General features: G+C 33.8%; 1 protein-coding gene across 1 annotated transcript in view; it reads left to right on the top strand.

The window, feature by feature from the left end:
- LOC118186856 (structural maintenance of chromosomes protein 4-like) overlaps window positions 1–20,060 on the top strand; it is a 139,421-nt gene that overhangs the window by 86,730 nt on the left and 32,631 nt on the right. Inside the window, exons 18-21 of the mRNA XM_085823565.1 lie at window positions 7,379–7,614; window positions 7,694–7,820; window positions 16,677–16,728; window positions 16,844–16,981. Of these exons, the coding sequence (XP_085679691.1) occupies window positions 7,379–7,614; window positions 7,694–7,820; window positions 16,677–16,728; window positions 16,844–16,981 (553 nt within the window). The remainder of the gene's footprint in view (window positions 1–7,378; window positions 7,615–7,693; window positions 7,821–16,676; window positions 16,729–16,843; window positions 16,982–20,060) is intronic.

The following is a 20,060-nucleotide window of genomic DNA, read 5'->3' as shown; positions in this document are numbered from 1 at the left end:
TATAATGACAAATATATATTGTCGTGTAATTATTTCACAAGATACACTCTTTTAAACTACATGCTACTTTTATTATATATACAAAATATATCATTACTCACATACACAATTATATTTACAGCTATTTGCATTCCAGTCCTTTTCTTTTTACTGTGCGCGCTTCGATGCTTGGCACAGTGCTAGCTTAAAGTCCGATTATGATATACACATCGATTGTTCTCGATATACCACATCCCTCCCCCTTTATCATAACTGCAGTCTATCTGGGGGACGTCGAATTCTACTGGACCGACACTAAGGTTGTGGCACTGCTGGTGTTTTTGGTAACCTGTTTGTATCAGCAGCAGGTCCGGTAGTTGGAACATATCGTACAACCTTTGGGCTCGGAGGACGACACAGAATCATCTGCCCTGTGGCTATTATCTTTGAATGGTTCTGGAACTCCACTCTTATCAGGCTCCTTGTAAATCACGAGAGCTGGAAGTGGACGTATGAACCCCTCATCTGTGTTTTCATTTCCTACATCTAATTGTTTTTGTTTCGCTTTCATTTTTTTAGCGTTGTAGCATGCCCTTTCTATATGCCCAATTATCTTACAAAATCTGCAGGTATTTGTCGTAAATTTATAAGAATTTCTATCATGATCAGTCCCCATACATTGCGAACACATTTTGCCTTTAGCACTCTTAGCTGCGAAGTTTTGTTTTTCACACTTTTGTTTTGGAGCGACTGACTTAGATTTACCTTTATTCCTGGCACAAAATTCTTTAATTTCCACTGGTTTCCCAATTATTTCGTTTGCAACTTTTAAACAGTTTGCACTTTTTTCCATTGCCAAAGCTATTTTTAAAGTGTCGTCTAAACTGATATTATCCTGCTCAAAATTCTATCCAGAATAGCCTTATCTCTTATCCCACTAACAAATACATTCCGCAACATTGTATTTAACATATTCTGACCGTGAGCACCCGGTATGGCAAGTGACCTTAACTCAGTTATATATACTAATTGTTTCCCCCTCGTGCTGCATTCGATTTAAAAATATATGTCTACTAGGAATTATAAGTGGCTTAGGATTTAAATGATTTCTTAATGCTGTTTTTAACACATCATAATCTTTATCGGAAGAATTATCAGGAGCCAGCAAGTTTTTTAAGAGACTATATATTTTTCCGGACAAACTAGAAATCAGTACTTTCCACGCTTATCCTGTGAAACATTTTGTATATCTAAATAACTTTCGAATCTCTCTAGAAACGAATCAAATTGTTCTTCGTGTTCATTATATTTTTCAAACTAAACTGAAAGCTTCGAATTGTCCATTTGTGGAGTAATAACTGAAGAAAGTTAGAGCTCTATTCTGTGCTATTAACTCAGTTACAGGCTGCTCCAGGATCTTCCGAAAGAAAAAAATATTACAAAAGTTTTACCTTGAGCCGTCTTCAAGGAATCCCCCAAATCCTTATTGAAATTGCATTAGGCACATTAAAAAAAAAAAAAAAAAAAAAAAAAAAAAAAAAAAAAAAAATCACACATCCTCCTCACCAGCTGTCTTGTATCCTTTAGTGGGTAATTATTTCACAAGATACACTCTTTTAAACTACATGCTACTTTTATTATACATACAAAATATATCATTACTCGCATACACACTTATATTTACAGCTACTCGCATTCCAGTACTTTTCTTCTTACTGGTGCACTTCGAAGCTTGGCACAGTGCCAGCTTAAAGTCCGATTATGATATACACATCGATAGTTCTCTATATACCACATACATGCTTATTATACAACAAAAATATAGCAACTCCAAAGAAAAGTAACCTTGAAAGACAGTTTAAAATGGTGCATCTGAAGTTTGACTCAGAGTATCTTTAACTTTCTGAACATTCAAAGAAATAAAATTTTATCATTAAAGTCACTGATTTCGAATCAACAATCTAGTGTTACCAAACCGTTGAAACATAAAAGGCAGCAACAATCGCATTCATTAAAATTTCACGTATACTTGCTAAGAATAGTAACTAAGAATAACATAATTACTAAGAATATGTATGAAATTATAAAAAGTTACGTTAAAAGGCAAAAAATGGTTTTTAAGGGTTCATCTGATAATCTGAACCTGGTTTTTGACATTTACAAAGGATGCCCCCAAGGCTCTTGCAGCTCTCCTCTGTTTCTGTGGCCTCATTGTTAATGACTTACTGCAGAAAGTTAATATTTCAAATTATGAGATTATCTGTTATGCCAAAAATATATTGGTTATGGTGGAGGGAGACTCTCTTGAAAAAAGGGAGAAAGTGTTTAAAAAGTAGAAAATTATTTGAAAGAATGGAGTGACAGAGAGAAAATATATTTTATTAATGAAAAAACTTTTGGACTATTTTTTCCCCTCGGGGTGGGAGAAAGACTAGACCACCCACAATTGGAATTTAAGGGTAATCGTATCAAATTTGGTGAAAATATGAAATATCTAAGAATTATTATTCATAATAAATTAAGTTTTGCAAAACATTTTAAGCATATACATAGAATCACAGATAACATTTAAAAATGTTATAAGTATAATTTTAGTGTTAAAACTTTGAATAGAAAGAGTTCCACCCTGAGAGAGATATTTAGAAATGTGATTTTCCATAAAATATCATATGGAGTCGGAGCTTGGGGCTCCCGAGCAGAGGAGGTACTTAGGATTATAATGAAATCGGACACCCTGCAGAGAGGCTGTATTCTTTCCTTTACAAGAGCCTTCAGAACCATTTCGACTGAAGTTGCATGCGCCCTTACGGTGTTCCGCCCCTCTCGATTTTATACAAATTATACTACAAAAAAGTTTCTTTTAGCTAATAAAATTATTATAGATACTGAAATTGGACAAAAAGTATTCACAAGTATGGCCTTTCAACAAGAGAATGAGGATATTATTTACCCAATGACACAATTTATATTATTTTATGATCTTGAGTTTCCTTCTGGTGGTGAAATAGACGTTTTTATAGATGGTTCTGGAATTGATGGGGGAGTGGGTAGCACTGTGGTAATTTTTTTCCATGAAGTGGAGATAGACAATGTGAGAATAAAACTTAAACCAATGAATTTGGTTTATAAAGCAGAACTATACACATTGACAGAGGCTTTGGATTAATAAAAAAATTAACAGTTCAATGTTTTATAAATATTTATACTGATGCCCTATTTGCACTTCAGGCACTCGCCCAAGCAGATCATAAAAATTGACTGATTAATGAAAGAAAATGCATTGTTAAATTACACTGGGTGAAAGCATGCAGTGAAATTGTCAGAAATGAAAGAGCAGACACACTTGCTAAGATGGCGGCACTTGGGGATGGGACCGATAATTTTGATATCTAAGATTCAAGAAAAAAGATCTTTGCTGAAATGGAAAACTGGATTTATACAGAACGGAGTTTTTGCTGGGAGTCATCTAATAAGAAAAAAAGAGTTAATGAAAAAGTACAGGTAATCAAGAAGATGAATATTATAAATAATGTTGATTATAAATCAGGTACTGGCTAATCATGGTCGTTTCTCGGTTTATTTTAATCAGTTCCATCTAAAGAATAATGATAAATGCTTAATATATGAAAAGTTTGGAGACGCCAGGCACTTTGTCAATGAAGGTACGCTTACCTGGACTGCTAGAGAGAAATATAGAAAGAATTGTAAGGAAGATTTTTAAAAGGAACTATTCAAATTTGAAAGATTTTGCAGAGACAATGATGAAGATTATAAATACGAACAAAGATAGAATTGGAATTCGGCACTGAGACTCAGATTTTTTGACTTTTATGGTTTTTTTTTTTTTTTTTTTTTTTTGTGTGTGTGTGTGTGTGTGTGTGGCCAGTCCCATTTTTTTATCATGCGGCCGGCTAGGAGGATCGGGGTTGTGTCCTTGTAATAATAATAATATACTTACTAAGAAGAAAAAAAAAGCCATATATGGATAGAGCAATAATAAAAGGAACTATGTTGGAATCTGCAGATGTACATTTTGCAGATTTTAAAAATAAAAAAGAAATTGTTTCAGCCATAAATGCCATGCATTTGTCAGCTATAACTGTTACAAGGGGAAATGAAACAATTGCAGTCCACTTAGAAACCCAACTGATGAAAGATATGAATAAATGTGCATTTTTTTCCCTTACAACTGGAGGAATCGAAGATATAACAGGTGCTGTACAATTGGCAATAAGTGACAAGATGGCCTTTGCAAATTTTACTGCAAAAGAAGAGTTTCTAAAAATCCTACTGTTTAAAGAGCGCACATGAGGAAAGCATTTATTTTGTGCAATAAAAACGTTTTTGATTGACTCTAAAATACCAATTGAGAAATGATCTTCAATAACAACTGACGCTGCACAAACCTCCAAATTTTATTACATATCACTGCATTATACACCAGCAATCATTGAATTCCAGAATGAAATTTTTGTTATTGCAAAATAATCAATTCAGTAATGAAGACAAAAGGAGTGCAAATAGACTATTTAAACTGCTGTTGTAAAATGACAAAGATACACAGCATCCCAAGGATAAAACTACAAACAGCTGGAAGACAAAATTGGTTAACAAATTTAGCTTTTTTGACCATCAAAGCTAAATTTTAAACTACAGGGAAGGGAAACTACTTTATGTTGCTGATATGATCAGCATTATTTATAGCTTCAAATTAATCTTACAATTGTATAGATCTTGTCTCTTAAGAAATTGCTACCATATTTCTCTAATAGAAAAAAGGGGTGGAAAATCTAAAAGAATATGATATTAATAGACTCATATCTTCAAATAATATCTGCATTGCAAACTCAGTTTGATTCTAGATTTGTTGACTTAGAGCCTACTTTAAAATTCTTTATGAATGCCTTTTTTATTACTGATGAAGAAAACATGGCTACACCAATTTTTAAATATTTTCATCTTAACAATATGGAAAACTTAGAAATTGCAAGCTTGCAAAATGATGTTATTTTAAAATCTTACAAAAATAATAAAGATATTTTGGAGATTGTTAAACAGAAATCAGTATCCTATTTTTAAAATCATGTGCAGTAAAGATTAGTTCTTATTGCTCAAATACCCTTTAATTGTGAGATGTTTTCAAATATGACATATTTGAAATCAAAGTGTTGTTCAAAACTTTATTGAGTCACACTTAGATAATTAAGAACATGCAACTCAAATTGTTGATTATAATTAGTTAGCAGACGAATTACAAACACACATTTCACACTGATGTATTAAAAAAATATTTAAGAATATAAATAATTGTTATTGAGTTCAATAAAGTTATATCTTTTAAACAAAACTAGTTTGCAGCGTTGCATTTGATGTTTGATTATGAAACGTGCATGGGTGGCACTCACTAAGAGTTTAAAATTTTATTTTGTGCCCTTGAGGATCAAAAAGTTGCTGACCCCTGCTTTAAATAACGTTAAACAACTTCAGTTGGGAGATGAAGCAATTGTTCCTTAAATGCGAGAATTTTGTATTTTAAAGTTGTATGAATATCAGATGAAAGAAAATTTAAAACGTTGTATGTAGTTTTATTTTGAATAGATGAAAAAAATGACAGGTCTCAGTAAATATTTTAAATGCATTTTGCATCAAATTTATAAAGCTATGTTATCAGGTGATGTTTTAAGAAATTAAATTTGAAGAATAGGTTATTGTGAATCTTACATCAGCTAAAGAAGTTTATGGTTGAATATGTATAGAGGGTTATTGCCAAATGATGCTGCTTATTCTCTCTCTTTCCTGACACATTTGATATTTTACAGGAGGCTAATAGTTATAATCTGTTAATTAAACTCTCAGCATAAAGATGGGCATCTTTTGACATACAATTAAGTGCAACTTGCTATTCAAAGTTACTTTTAATATAGTATTTCTGTGCATGTTTTTAATTTTTCTTATAATCTTAGTTTACACCTATTTTTATATAATGTATCTGAATCTTTTTTGTATTTCTATACTGAGCGTTCAGTTTGTCTTTTAAATTAATGTAAGGGACAATTAAAGAGTTTCCGTTTGAGTGTGTTGCTGCTGCGTATATGCGAATTACTGCATTGATGCAGTATATAAGCATTGACATCTTGGCATGGGATTATTGTGGCATTCATCTATTTCCAAAGAGCATGTGGAAAATGCTTGAACGTTAACCATGGCAACATTATTACCAAATGCATCCAAACAAGACCAATATGTTCTTTTTTGGCTGGCATAAATCAGTAAACATCAATCATAGAATCAACAATGTATATGGAAAATCTTGCGTGTCTAAAATTGCTCTTGTGGAATGGTTCTCTGCTCCGTGCTGGTCACAATTTGACTCAAGTCAATCTGAAGGCCTTCCACATCCATTGCAAACAACACCAAGTGGGCAGTTGATGCAGTTAGGGCAGAAAATTGCATATCCATTTGTGGGCTTTCAAAGGATCTCAACGTAAGTTTTGGTAGCATGCAACACATTATCTGGCTGGAGTAAGTTTGCCTGAAACACCTGATGTGTTTCAGTGTTTAAGGCAGCATGTTCCTTGAGCACATTGTTGCAGATGATGAAAGCTGATGCCACCACTATGAACTTGAGTTGAAAACATTGACTGCAGTAGTGTCATCCTTCGTCCCCTCATCCTTAGAAGTTCAAGAACCAGTCATCTGCTGCAAAAGTAATGCTTACCCTATTGTTTGATTTCCAGGGCTCATTCCTTATCGATTTCAGGGATCCAGGCATCTCAACAGTGGGGAATGGTACTGCAAACCGATGGAGAGATTACACTTTTCCAATTAAGGCAAAATGTCTAGGGAAACTGCAGAATGGGGGGATTCTGCTTCATGATAATGAACATCCTACTATAACAGATGTCACAATGCAGAAGCTACAGACACTAAACTGAGAGACGCTCAAGCAGCTACCTTAGAGTTCTAATCTCTCCCCATGCAATTTTCGTTCCTTTAGTCCCTTTAAAAAGTCCTTGAAAGGACGATGGTTCCATTTGGATGAAGAAGTGCAGCTGGCAGTTTCATACTTATTCAAGCAGCAGAAAAAGAAACTTTATCTGACGAGTATATTCAATCTGGTGAAGCAATGGGAAAATTGCTTAAATGCTCAAAGTGATTTTGCAGACCCCTTATAAAAATTATTTATAAGGGATTAATTATTTAGAAGTTTTTTTAAAATCAACTTTTGTTTGATATTAATGATTTCAAATTGTGCTCACAGTTGAAAATATTATTGTTTCACAGTTTTAGCATTGCCGTATAAAGAATATAAAATTAAGGTTTTAAAATAAAGAAGAAAAAATTAATATTCTAATTTAAGTTTTTTTTTTTTTTTTTTTTTTTTTTTTTTTCCCCCCAGGCACAATGAGTGGAGGTGGTGGTAAAGTACTTAAAGGTCGTATGGGGAAATGTATTGCTGATAGTACTGTTTCTGAGCAGGAAGTTCAGAAAATGTCTGCTGAATTGGAATTGCTAATGAAAAATGCTGCAGAAGTGAAAAAAATGAAATCTGAGTTGAAAGATGTTATTAATGCAGCTGAAAAAGAACTTTCATCCTTGAAACATTCAATTAAGAAAACACGTCAGAATTATAATGTATGTATCATTTTATTGTTCGTATGATTTTATAGTTATAAAAAAATAGTATTATCAAGATATTATTTTCGATTTTTAGGGGTTTTTAGATAGAAGAAATGTGCTTTCTACTCAAATAGGAGAGCAGGAGATAAAAATTTTAGAAGTGGTCCCAAACAAACAAAAAGTTAAAGAACTTGAAGCCTGTATAGAAAAGAGAAGAAAAAGTATATTTCACTTTTTTTTAATTATAGCATTTTTTTCAAACTATATATGTTAAATTGAATGTATTTTTAAGATTATCATTTAAATTATCTATCTCTCTCTCTATATATATATTAATCTTTTTAGCTTTCAAATATTAGTTTCTGCTTTTTTTAGCATCACAGGTGCTATTAGTCTCAAACCTCATCTTTTTTGTCCAAGTGACTTTTCAAATGTGGCCATCATAGGTTATTGTCATGCATTATTTTTAAAGAAATGATATAGTGAAAGTAAAAAATATGTAGCAACACAAATAAAAGGATGTTGCCCTGAAATATTTTTCCCGTGCATTATTTTTAAAGAAATGGTGAATGTAAAAAAATGTATGTCAACACTTATTCTCAGGAATTCTAAAGATATGCTGTTTTAAAATATTTTACAATTTTATTGTAGATTTTATGTGGGATAAGTATGAAGAGAGTGTTGTTTATACTAAATGAAGTTTAAGTAACTCAGCAAGCAGTGGCAACACTTTTTGAAATAAAACAGTTTTATCTCCAATGCCCCAGATTATTGATTTTAATCAGCAGACCCAGCTATTTAAAAGCAGTGGGTTGCTACTGTCAGAAATAAAATACTTTTATATTTCATGCACCAGCATTTTGCCATTCAATGAAGCTTAAGATATTTAATTTTCAAATTTAATCGGAAAGGTTGTCGAGTAACAACTAAGCAGTAAACACAGTTCATGGGCGTATTTAAATCTACATTTTAATACGATTGATTAAAATAAAAATGCATTAAAACAATATTTACTATCCCTGTGGTATGTTTCATTTTTAAAATATATTTTTGTGGTTTAAGAGCTCATGTTACAAATGAAGAGAGAAATTTTTCTCAGAATGTAGACATTGAATGTCATACAAATGAAGTCTAAATTTCTGAATGACCAACAGAAGTGCTAGTATTTCTTTCTCTGTAGCAGTATAAATTCTTTTAGCTGAATTAGAAGTTTTATTAAAATATGTTGTGGGTTTTCCTTCTTGCACAAGCTCTCCTCTCCTATTGCAAAATCAGATGCACTTGCAGTGATTTCTAACTTTCTGGACACTTAAAGAAATTTTAAGGCCAGGCCTTGGATTAATATACTTAAGCCTTTCAAAAGCCATGTTCGCTTCTGCCAATCAAGTTAATCTAGTCTTTTTTGCTTTTGAATTTAATGAAGGCTCTGCTATGTTATCAACATCTTAAATGAATGTTCTATAAAGGAGCACAAGCTTAGAAATGATACTTATTTTTTTGGCGCATTATATGGTGGATAATTTTTTATCTTTGAAATTTTTTAATTTTCAGCATCTGCTTCCTGCTCTGATATCTTATATCCCAGGTACCAAAGTTCTTTGGCCACGAATTTACATTTTGCTGCATTCATTTTTAAACCTGATAACCTTTGAAAGCATATAAACTTTATGCAGATCTTTATGTGCTCATGATTTGTGTTCTTAATTGTTACTTAAATGCTCTCATTTTTATGAGTGTTATGACATCTAGCAGGGCCAGGACGAGGGTGAGGCACTTGCCTCGGGTGAACAAATAGAAGGGGCGCCAAATTAGCTATTCGATCAAAAATTCAGAAATTTATTTTTAAAACATGATTTTTTTTAACTCCAGCTAAAAAAGGAAAAATAAAAACTAATAGCATTAATTTATTCTCAAAAGACATGAGCTTTCACAGTACTGTATATAATATTTTCTAACGTTAAAATTTGTTATTGAAAGTAGCTTTAAGGAACTAATTACACTTTGTGTAATGAATTGTATAGACTAAACTTTCATAGAAAATAGTATACTGCCGACATTAGTTGTTCTTTGTTGTCTTTCATTAGTTTGATTTAAGCTCTTTACTTAGTCATAACAAACTTGCCAAAGTCTACTAACTGAACATAGACTGGGACATAACTGTGAGTTTTGCAATTTCATAAACACCTTTTGGAACAGCATGCAAAGAATGAACAAGGGTTTTCCTTAAACATAAATTTTGGAGCAGATGTTTTATTTATACTACTTAATATTATTTGCCATTTTTCAAAAAGCATATTTTTAATGTTTTCCATTTCAAAATTGTTAATCATTATATACGTTTCACTTTGTGGAATATACAAAGCTATTGAATATTACTGTAAGAGTTATTGTATTTTCACTTGAAATAGTTGCTTTTAATGAGCATAAAATATATATGAATATATTTAATTTTTTCTATATGTATGATTATTTTTAATAGGAAGAAATATTGTAAAGCTCACTGAAAAGTTACCAGGAGCTGTGGCTCCAAGAAATAGTTCAACGCAGTATTTTTTAAAAATATTAACATGGAAAGGTGAAAAAAAAACAGCCTACACGTAAAATAAAGTACAGAACAAAAAACTGTTAAAATCAATTGTTGGAAACATGTGAATGCACAAAAAAAAGAGCAAAACCTATCGATGTGATATGTGTAAAGTTAACACTTATAAAAAAACTGATCGACGTAACAAATTAAAACATAATAATAAAACATAAATTCCAAAAACTAAAAAATGATAAAAATTACAAAGCGGAAAATGGTAAATTAGCCCAATTGGACCTCTAACCAGGCTTTTCAAGGGAAAATTGGTTGAATGTCAAATCAAGCTAACACCATTACGCGTTTTGCCGAAACAGACAGTTGAAGCTCTTGTTTGACGAAAAAAATTTTTAAATAATATTAATTGTCCCGAAAAAATCTTTTTGGAGCTTCAATTCTCTGTTCCATTTTCCCGACGCGTCCGCTGAAAAAACATATTAAGGTGCAAGAAAAAATAAATGCAACACCGAGCAAAACAAAATTAAAATAAAATAAATAGCAGGCTGCTATTAGTCAAATTATACAATAACTTACTGGCTGGTCCTGCTAGCTTAAAGAATAAAACCTTTATAAAAATTATGGTTCTGAAAACAAAATCTAAAGAAATGAAATACTAATGAAAACAAACGTTGTGGGTCTTGCTAAGACCAAGAAAAAGATTTTAAAAAACATAAAAAACAGACCTGTGGCTGAGCCGTCCTCTTGATCGCGAAACATATTTGAAAAGGGGTGTAATCCCCTCCGAGTCGTACAAAGCCATCCCTCTCGTCATGTGACGTAGGCGGGAGAAACATTGTCATTTCGTATCAGCCAATGCGATTAGATTGTACTTGGCGGGAACTCGTATCCCCCCGAGTGAAAAAGGGGTTGAGAGACTTGAAAAGACATGGAAAGAATTCAAAATGGTGTCAGTCAAGTTGTTAGAAGAACAAAACAGCTTCAAAATGTAAAAATGGCTGATTCAGCTAAGATTACTCATCATGGCCACAAAAGTAAGAGTAAAATGGAAAAAAGTCATTTGTTAATAAAAGTCGTAATTCTTCAAGCTAGAGGGCGATCAAGCTACAATGAAAAATGATGTCCGTTTTAAAACGTTCCCTTTTGATAACCAACGTACCTTGTTATGAAGCAGAAGATCAGCGTACTCACTCTCCATTTCAAATAAAAATTCTTTGAATTGGCGATAATTAAGAGCTTTAGCTGAAATGGAGTTGATAATGGTAATCACTAATTCCATAACTTTACAAATTTCTTCTGGAAATGTTTGCGCACAAAGCGCTTTTTGGTGAATGATACAATGGTAAACAAGTATCTCGGGATTAATTTTTTCTTTCAAAATAGCAACAACTCTTTTTCTTATGCGGATCATACTTTTGGCCCCATCTGTTGAAATCGACACAATTTTATCAAGGGGAATATGATGTTTATCTATACACTCAATTACAGCATTGGCGATATCTTCTCCACGCGTCTGACCTTTGAGTGGCAATAATCCTAAAAGTTCTTTTTTCGGGCCTGAATGAGACATAAATCTTACAAAAAGTGAAACTTGCGCTGTATCATTTATGTCACAAGACTCGTCAACTGCTATTGATAAAGCCGAAAGCAATTTCAGATCTTCGATATGCTGGGTGGTTATATTCGAACATATTTTAATTGTTTTATCTTTAATGGTTTTGGAAGACAATGGTAACTCTAATTATTTTCAGAATATCTGCTTTGTTCTTAAAATCCCGAAATAGCCGAGCACGGTGCATCGGCTATGGGGAACCTGGTTGGAACAAGGAAATGTGGGAAGAAGGAGGGGTGCAGGTGCAGCCAGAGTTACGTCAGCATGTGTGGATCGACGCATCTGCCAGTGGCGGTCCCGCAAGCCACTTGTACCGCAATTCTGCAGCATGTGCAAGATACCCTGGATGTTCCCGTGTGGACCAGAACCATTTCCCGTCAATTTTTTTAATGTACCCTGCATGCACGCCGTCCATTAAGAAGACTGCCATTGACCCCACAACACAGACGCCAACGTTTAGAATGGTGACGGACTGGAGCGATGGATAACAGAATGGTGAAACGTCGTGCTCTCAAATGAGTCACACTTCTGTTTATCCAGTGACAGTCGCTATTGCCTACGATTGCAGTTGAGTGCTATTGCCTACGATTCCAGGTCACCTCTAGTTCGTATTCAGGGCACTATGACGGCCCAACGATACTTGGATAATGTACTGTGGGCGGTGGCAATCCCCTACCTTCAGGGGCTGCCTAATGCAGTTTTTCAGCAGGATAACGCCCGACCACACAGTGCTCGCATCTGCCAACATGCTCTGCAAGGTATACAGATGCTTCCCTGGCCACTGAAATTTCCTGACCTGTCACCAATCGAACATGTGTGGGATTTGACCGGACGCCGTTTGCAGACTTTGCCCTTGCCTCGTTCAGAAGACGAACTGTGGCAAATGGTTGAAAGGGAATGGAGAGCCATCCCTCAGGACACCATCCACACTCTTATTGACTCTGTACCTAGACGTGTTTCTTTGTGCATTGCTGTCCGCGGTGGTCCCACATGCTATCGAGCCGACGCCATTCTCGCTCTGCATTTTCTGACTATCATTTTGAAAGAAAGATCACTTATTGCTGCTTGCTGTCTCTGTCTTTTTTCCAAATTTCATCACTTTCATCATCTTCTTGGTGTTGCATTTTCAATGTTGAGCAGTGTATTCCAAATATATTTTTTCCTAAAGCTACCAGTAGAAAATTATTATCATTATTAAATTGATAAAAATAAAAATTTTAAAAAATCTTTTTAAAAATACAATTTTATTAATATATGTAACTGCACTAAAAAGAAAAAAACATTTTTTTCCATCATCAGAATAACAAAACTTTTAATATGACCAAAAATGGAAGAAAACTTCCAACATTTGGACAAATAGAAATTATCGAAAAATCGATTACAAATTTTGTACTGTAACCACAAACATATATAGCAGGTGTAATAAAATTGTATAAAAATACCTGTAAGATGTGCAGCTAGATTAAAAAATACAACTTTTAATAAGACAGGACTATGGCAGACACTGTAGATAAGACAAAACTGTTCACACTGCAACTGCTGCTCTGTGATGCCAATTCAATTTGTACCTTCAGTACTTTATAAAAAGCACGCACACGCATGCCGGTAGCTTGTACATGGTTTACATTTTAATTTATCAAAATAAGATGTAATTTTTTTCTTACCAAGTTTTTTTTTAAAATGAAAATATTATTGTGCCTTCCGTGGATATTTGTACCATAAGCCGCACTTAAGGAGGCAAGGAGCCACATGCGGCTCTGGAGCCGCACTTTGCCGACCACTGACATAGTTGCTTGGTGCATGTCCAAAATATTTGCCAAATATCCTTATTTCTGACTTACACAGGCAAATGTCGACGCTCACCATGCACTAATGGTGAATGTTGAATATGTCAGAGATTTGCATTTTGTTCTCCGTATTTCAGGCGCCATAAAACTTCAAGGGTGATGTAACATTTTCGCCTGTCTTGCTAAGAGGAGTAACCGATCCCTGGTGAGAAGAGTTATTCGGAACTCTATAGAGGTGTTTTCATTGCGTGACATGTAGCTTTTGATTCTAACGCGAGAAGGGCTACTCGATATTACTTCACTGCTTAATAATGACAGCAGTCGTGCTTGGATAAATGTTAAGCATTTAGTTTTATATTTAGTCAATAAGGAACTTTTTACTTTTGCATTTATACCGTTTATGTCAAAATATGAAAAAGCTTACGTAACAGCACATGTAAACTTTTAAACAATACATTCTAAAGGAGAAAAGAAAATAATACAAAAAAAACTTAATTATGTGATTGAAATCTTATTTATTGCAACAACATAAATTTTTATGACATTTTGAATTGCACAAGAGTCCCTTGCTTTTACAGCTGCATTTAGTTGTGGAACACTTCCTTTTGCAGTGACAGCATGTATAGCCCTGCCCTGCACTTCTAGAATTAGCTGCAGCTGCTTCTCTCAGCGACATTACTTGAGAAGGAATCTTATCTACGGAAAGTAACTTTTCTTTACAAATTACAAACTGATTACGGGTATAAAGCTGCTTGAAGGTGTCATTTTTATTTGCTAGTTTATAAAACCCAGAGACTTATTCCAACAACAACTGCCAACACATTTTGGCCATCTGTACGACCATGGTCGACATTGGGGACTTGTATACGAACAGTATCACTAATTTGAGCAAGAGAAAATTTCTTTTGAGGTTCATAACATTTTTGTTGCTTGCAGTAAAAGATTCACTTTCGCGGCCAGTCTTTTTATAGAAATTAACATGTTTGTTCAGTCCAGTCTTGATACGAAGACGCAGTAGGTTGGAGGTCCTCCTCAATATTTTTCTTTGGAATTTTGTTTTCGATATGGCCACTGCTTAGATTTTCTTCAAAGTATTAACAGTTTCTTCAAGCTGTTCTTCGGTTTCAAAAGTATTAGCAATTTCTTAAGAGTTGTTCTTCGGTTTCAATATTTGCGATTTGTTCGCCAGGCAAAAAAAACTGATGCTATGCCTCTTCTTGGATTAATGCCAAACATAGCTTCATAAGGAGTAATCAATCCCGGAGAGGAGAAATGTGTTTGAAAAAATAAAAACAATTGTCTTCTCATTTACTCGCAATTAGTGCATTTAACTTTTTAAGGAAAAGTTTACTATTCACTGCAGTATCCATTCAGCATAAATTAGGGTATTGGATTTAAAAAAATCAAACTTTAAGAAAACGTTGCACGTACCATCAAACCTAGCATAAGACTGACAAACAGTGTTCCAGAGTATAACAAATACATGCTGCATAACTTCAATCGTAGCAGAGCAAAGGATTTGGCGACAGACAGTCGCCCCTATGTTGAACTCGACCTCCACCACAGTATATCTGTGATTGTCGACATACATCGGTGATGGTCCGAATTTACAAGAATATAACCAAATATTCAGTCTTTCACCAACATATTTGGTTTATGTTGACATTCACCGGTGAATGTCGACATTTTCCAATTTCAGTCTTTCATGGTAACATATATATATACAAACTTTGCCTTTTTTCCAAAGACTGCACATTCCAAGCAGTACAATACCTGGACAGGAAGCCATACTTACGACTAAGGTAAATCAGTGCAATAATTTCAGTAAAGAACATACAACAAATTAAATACTAAATCAATAATTAAATGCACAAATTTGCAAACTTTTATACAAATGGGACCATGGTGTTAAAATACTAGTTACAGTATGGGGACTATGTACTATGTATATTTCCATAGTAAGGGGTGCCTACCGTAATGAATGATTTAAGGCTTAGAATTTGATGACTTATGGAGCCAAACCAAGACGTTGTTCAGCCTGTTTAGGACGGTGTAAAGAAAGTCCTAGGGTGACTGTAGCTTCGGAGAATATTCTTTCCGTCAAACTGGTTTTCTGTACTCGCACCTTGTCAGCATCATTAAATCAATGTCCTGTAGATCTTGTGTTATATTGGGTCTTCATCTTCTCCGTCATCAAGTTGACTCACTTTTTTTTTTTGCAAAACTGTGCATCTCTTCAAACCATGCCTGGAAATCTTGGATGCAAGCCTCAGGCAATGAAGGTACATCCAGAGGACAACTAACCAAGAGATCACAAAGCAGATGAAGGTCTCGACTAAAGAACATCTGTAATGGGGAATATCATGGAATCATGGGTCTACCATGCTGTCTGACTGTGGATTGTAAAGACGTTGTTTGAGTTTTGCCTATGTCGAGTACTTTACAGAGTTCTTTAATTACAGCCCAGATGAAATCCCTTGATTGGTGGAATGTAGCCGAAGAGGCAGTCCATACCTAGAAATCCAATGCTGTATTATTACTTCTGCTACCATGATAGCCTGTTAATGAAGGATAGGACACACTTCAGGCCAGTTTGTGAAGTAATGAATGACAGTAAGGCTGTATTTGTTGCCATCAGCAGTTAGTGGTAGCGGTCCCAAGATGTCAAAGGCAGTGCGTTCAAAAGGTTCTCCTACATAGTAATGTCTCAGCTTCCCTTGGTTGGTTCCTTCAATCCTTTCCAGCCAGCATAGTCATCATTATAATAAGGCAATATTGGGTGATCAAATGTAAATGTCAGGTGCTGCCAAATGCTCTAACACTAAAACCTTCAAAAGCCTCTAGTTAAATACTCATCTACCAACTTGCATTCTGGGGAGGATTAACTGGAAAGAAAAAATTAATGATTAAAGGTTTAAATTATAATAATTGGTTAATTAACATAGTATACTTTAACATTGATTTCTTCATTTTGTGCAAGTTTGAGATAGCTTTCATATATTAAGTTGGAAACTGAAGCATCAGATTGTTGGTTTTATTTATTTATTTGTTAATGTTTTGAGGATAGTAGTGTAAAATTAATTGTGTGTTTTTGTTTGTTTTTCTCCCCATAGACATAAACATATCATTATATTTGCAGGTTACACTAAAGCTGCTGATGATGCAAGCATCATTGAAGATAAAGTTAAAAAGTGTGTTTACTTAATAGATATTTAAATGACATCACTCATAATTATGTAAGATTTTGAATCATTTTTATGCTACATATGTTTAATGTTCTCATTCTTATCTATATATCTTTAATAGTTTACAAGACAAAATCTTGGCTGTAACCAAAGGCAAACTTGGGACGGCTCAAAAGCGAATTGATAAATTAAATGCTGAAATAAATCAGACTACTCAAGGGATTATTAAATGTACTGCTTTGCTAAAAAAGTCAGAAAAGTATGTATAATTAAACAGTAGTCAAATTTGTAACTTTTGCTAGCTTATTTTTTGTAATGTCAAATTCAGTTATTTAATTTTTAAATATTGGGTCATATAAAAAGTCTCTGCACTTTTTTGATACATTTTTTAACAAAAATTTTCTTTATTGAAAATCAGTTTTAATCAAGTACATATTGACCATTATTATCTATAACCTTTTGCCATTTTTTTGAGGTAGCTTCATAATTCCATCATTGTAGAACTTCTGTGGTTTATCATCGAAAAACTTGGCCAAGTGATTTTCAGTGGCTCTTTGGTCTGCCAGTTTTTTTACCATGAAGAAAGTTTTGCAGATACTGAAACAAATGGTAGTCAGATGGAGCAAGGTCCGGGCTATACGATGGATGCATCAAAACTTCCCAACCAAGCTTCGTCAATTTGTTCCGAGTCATCAAAGATGTGTGTGGCCTCATTGTCGTGATGCTTCACAACTCCCTTTCTGTTAGCCAATTCTGGTCGCTCTTTCTGGGTTGCTTCGTTCAAATGGTCGAGTTGTGCACAGTACAGTGCCGAATTGATGGTTTCGCCATGTTGCAGCAGCTCGTAATGGAGAATTCCTTTGCAATCCCACCAAACACTCAACATAACCTTATTGGTGACAATCCGGGCTTTCAAGTCTTTTGCAGAGGGTCACTGGCTTTTGACCATGATCGCTTGTATTTGATATTCTCGTATTTCACCCATTTTTTATTGCCTGTAATGATTTGCTTCAAAAATGGTTCAATTTCATTGCATTTCAGCAGCATTTCACTGGTGGTAATTTGGTCGATCAAATTTCTTTGAATTTGTGGCACCCAAACATCAAGCTTCCTTTTGTAACCTGCTCTTTTCAAATTATTCCAAACTGTCATGTGGTTGATGTTTAGTGCCTCTGCTATTTTCTGATGGCTTGCATGCCAGTCTTGCTCCACTAGTTGCAAAATGTCATCGATTTTTTTTTAATGACTGACTGACCAGAGCAAGGTGCATCTTTGAGAGTGAAATTTCCAGAACAGAATCGAGTAAACCTTTCCTCGGTCCTTCGTTTACTCACAGGATTTTCACCGCACACTTCATAATTTTTTGGCATGTTTTTGCAGCATTTTTACCTTTTTTATAGTAAAAAAGTATTACATGGCATATTTCTTCAGCTATTTCACTCATTTTCAAATTCATATAACTTTTTACATGAGCAACAAATCAAAAAACTATCTTCACAAACAATGGAAGCTGAATATTACCTTTTAAACAATGTTTGTTTGAGACAATCAGGTGAGTGTTGCCAGATATATAGGCATCAACACTATCTAGTGGAAAAAAAAAAAAGCACTGAGACTTTTTATATGACCAATATGTGGCTGAAATTACTGAACAAAACATTGATAGCTAGTCACAGATTTCTCCCTCTTAGAATGAATGATCAGGCTGGCTGTATGAGGTTTTTGTAATTTTCAGTAGTGTAACATAACTCAATTTACCTTAGGAAGTGCTCTTCCAAAATTTTCTTCTTCTTGGGCATATAATTTTGATATGCTTTACTATAAACAACAAAAATTAAACACCACTTTCCAGAATTCTGGCAACAGACCATTGAAAGTTTTCTTCGAAATAAAGTTTTTATCACATTTAAATAAAATAGACTTGGTAATTTGTATAAGCAATTTTTAAAGGGTATTAAAAGAAAAATTGGGAAAGACTGGCTTGCAGTGCGAATCCTAATAAAGCAGCCATTTTCATTTTTTCTCAAGAAAACCATCACATGTATTAGTATTATAGAATAATATAATTAGATGAAGTGCATTTTCAAATATGTGATCCTTTGAGATCTTTATAATAAGTTTAGTTTCTGTTGCTGCAGTTCCATTGCTTTTTAACTTAATTTTATTTATTCCATAGTTAATTAAATTGATTTTTTTTGCTGTGGTGTTATACTTGACCTTAATGTGTGCGTTTAATATGCATGGGAAAAAATATTAATTTAATACAAGTAAATATGCTTGGCTAGTGCAATATAAATTAATGAAATAATAATGCAAAAAATAAAGCATATATGTTCCACTAAAATGGGAAAAATTTAAAAACAGCACAGCTCAGGTGTTATAAGTATCTCAGTTTAAACATTTAAATTCTTTGGATAAGCTTGGGAAAAGTATTTTGTGTCTTAGCTATTAAAAAAAGAACAAAGAAAATGTTAAATTTGTCTAAAATATTTTTAAGCTTTTACTATTAAAATTCCCCTCCTAATATATATATATATATGTCATAATAAAAGCAAAGGAAAAGACGAAACACTGTAGATGCGTGATTAGACCCATATTGAAGAAGATTTTCATTGCGTAGTATGCTAACTTGGTAATATCTAAAGAACTTGGCAGTCGAGGCAGTTTTAATTCCATTTTTATTTGCAACTGATATTTGTGGCCACAATCACTTGGCACTCTAGTCGTGCCTTTCCACAGAAGTTTTACATTTTTGATATTGATGAGATAGAAAGCAAGCCAGCGAAATTACATCTTAGCATAGTAGAGAGCAAAAGCTGAAGTCCGTAGTTATGAAAGATGGAAGCACGGCGAAGAGAAAAGTTTTGGGTTACAATGGCAGTTTCAGTTCTCAATTATTACGTCATCAGAGCTGCGCAGGACATAGAGTGATCTAGAAATGACGCAATGCAGAGAAGTTATTACGATTTTACGAATATATACTGAGTTGGATTTTCTTTAGTCTGTTCAGCATGAATTTTATTTACCTTTTGCCAAAATATTGGTTTTGTTTCTTTATTGAAAATATTTATTGCATGTATTCTGGTTCCCCCCCGCTAAGTATTAGGCCTGTGCCCCACTTTCTGTCTTTAATCATAACAAAAAATATCGAATTTGTATTGACAAACATAATTAGAGTTCCAAAATTCTTGAGGTTTATTTATATACGTCTTAGCAAATTCTAATCTAGTCCTATGTGCTAAAGGTTGATTTCTACTGGATACTCAAATTTGAAATTTGTATTTCCCTATATAATGTTTCTCGTCATTTCACATTTGAAGATTGTTTAAATTTTCTGT

This window comes from Stegodyphus dumicola, chromosome 9 (genome assembly GCF_044657685.1).
Source record: "Stegodyphus dumicola isolate Sdum_Otavi_A_Nest chromosome 9, ASM4465768v1".
Lineage (NCBI taxonomy): Eukaryota > Metazoa > Arthropoda > Arachnida > Araneae > Eresidae > Stegodyphus > Stegodyphus dumicola.
Note: the sequence above shows the minus strand (reverse complement) of the source record. Positions and strands in the feature narration are given on the sequence as shown.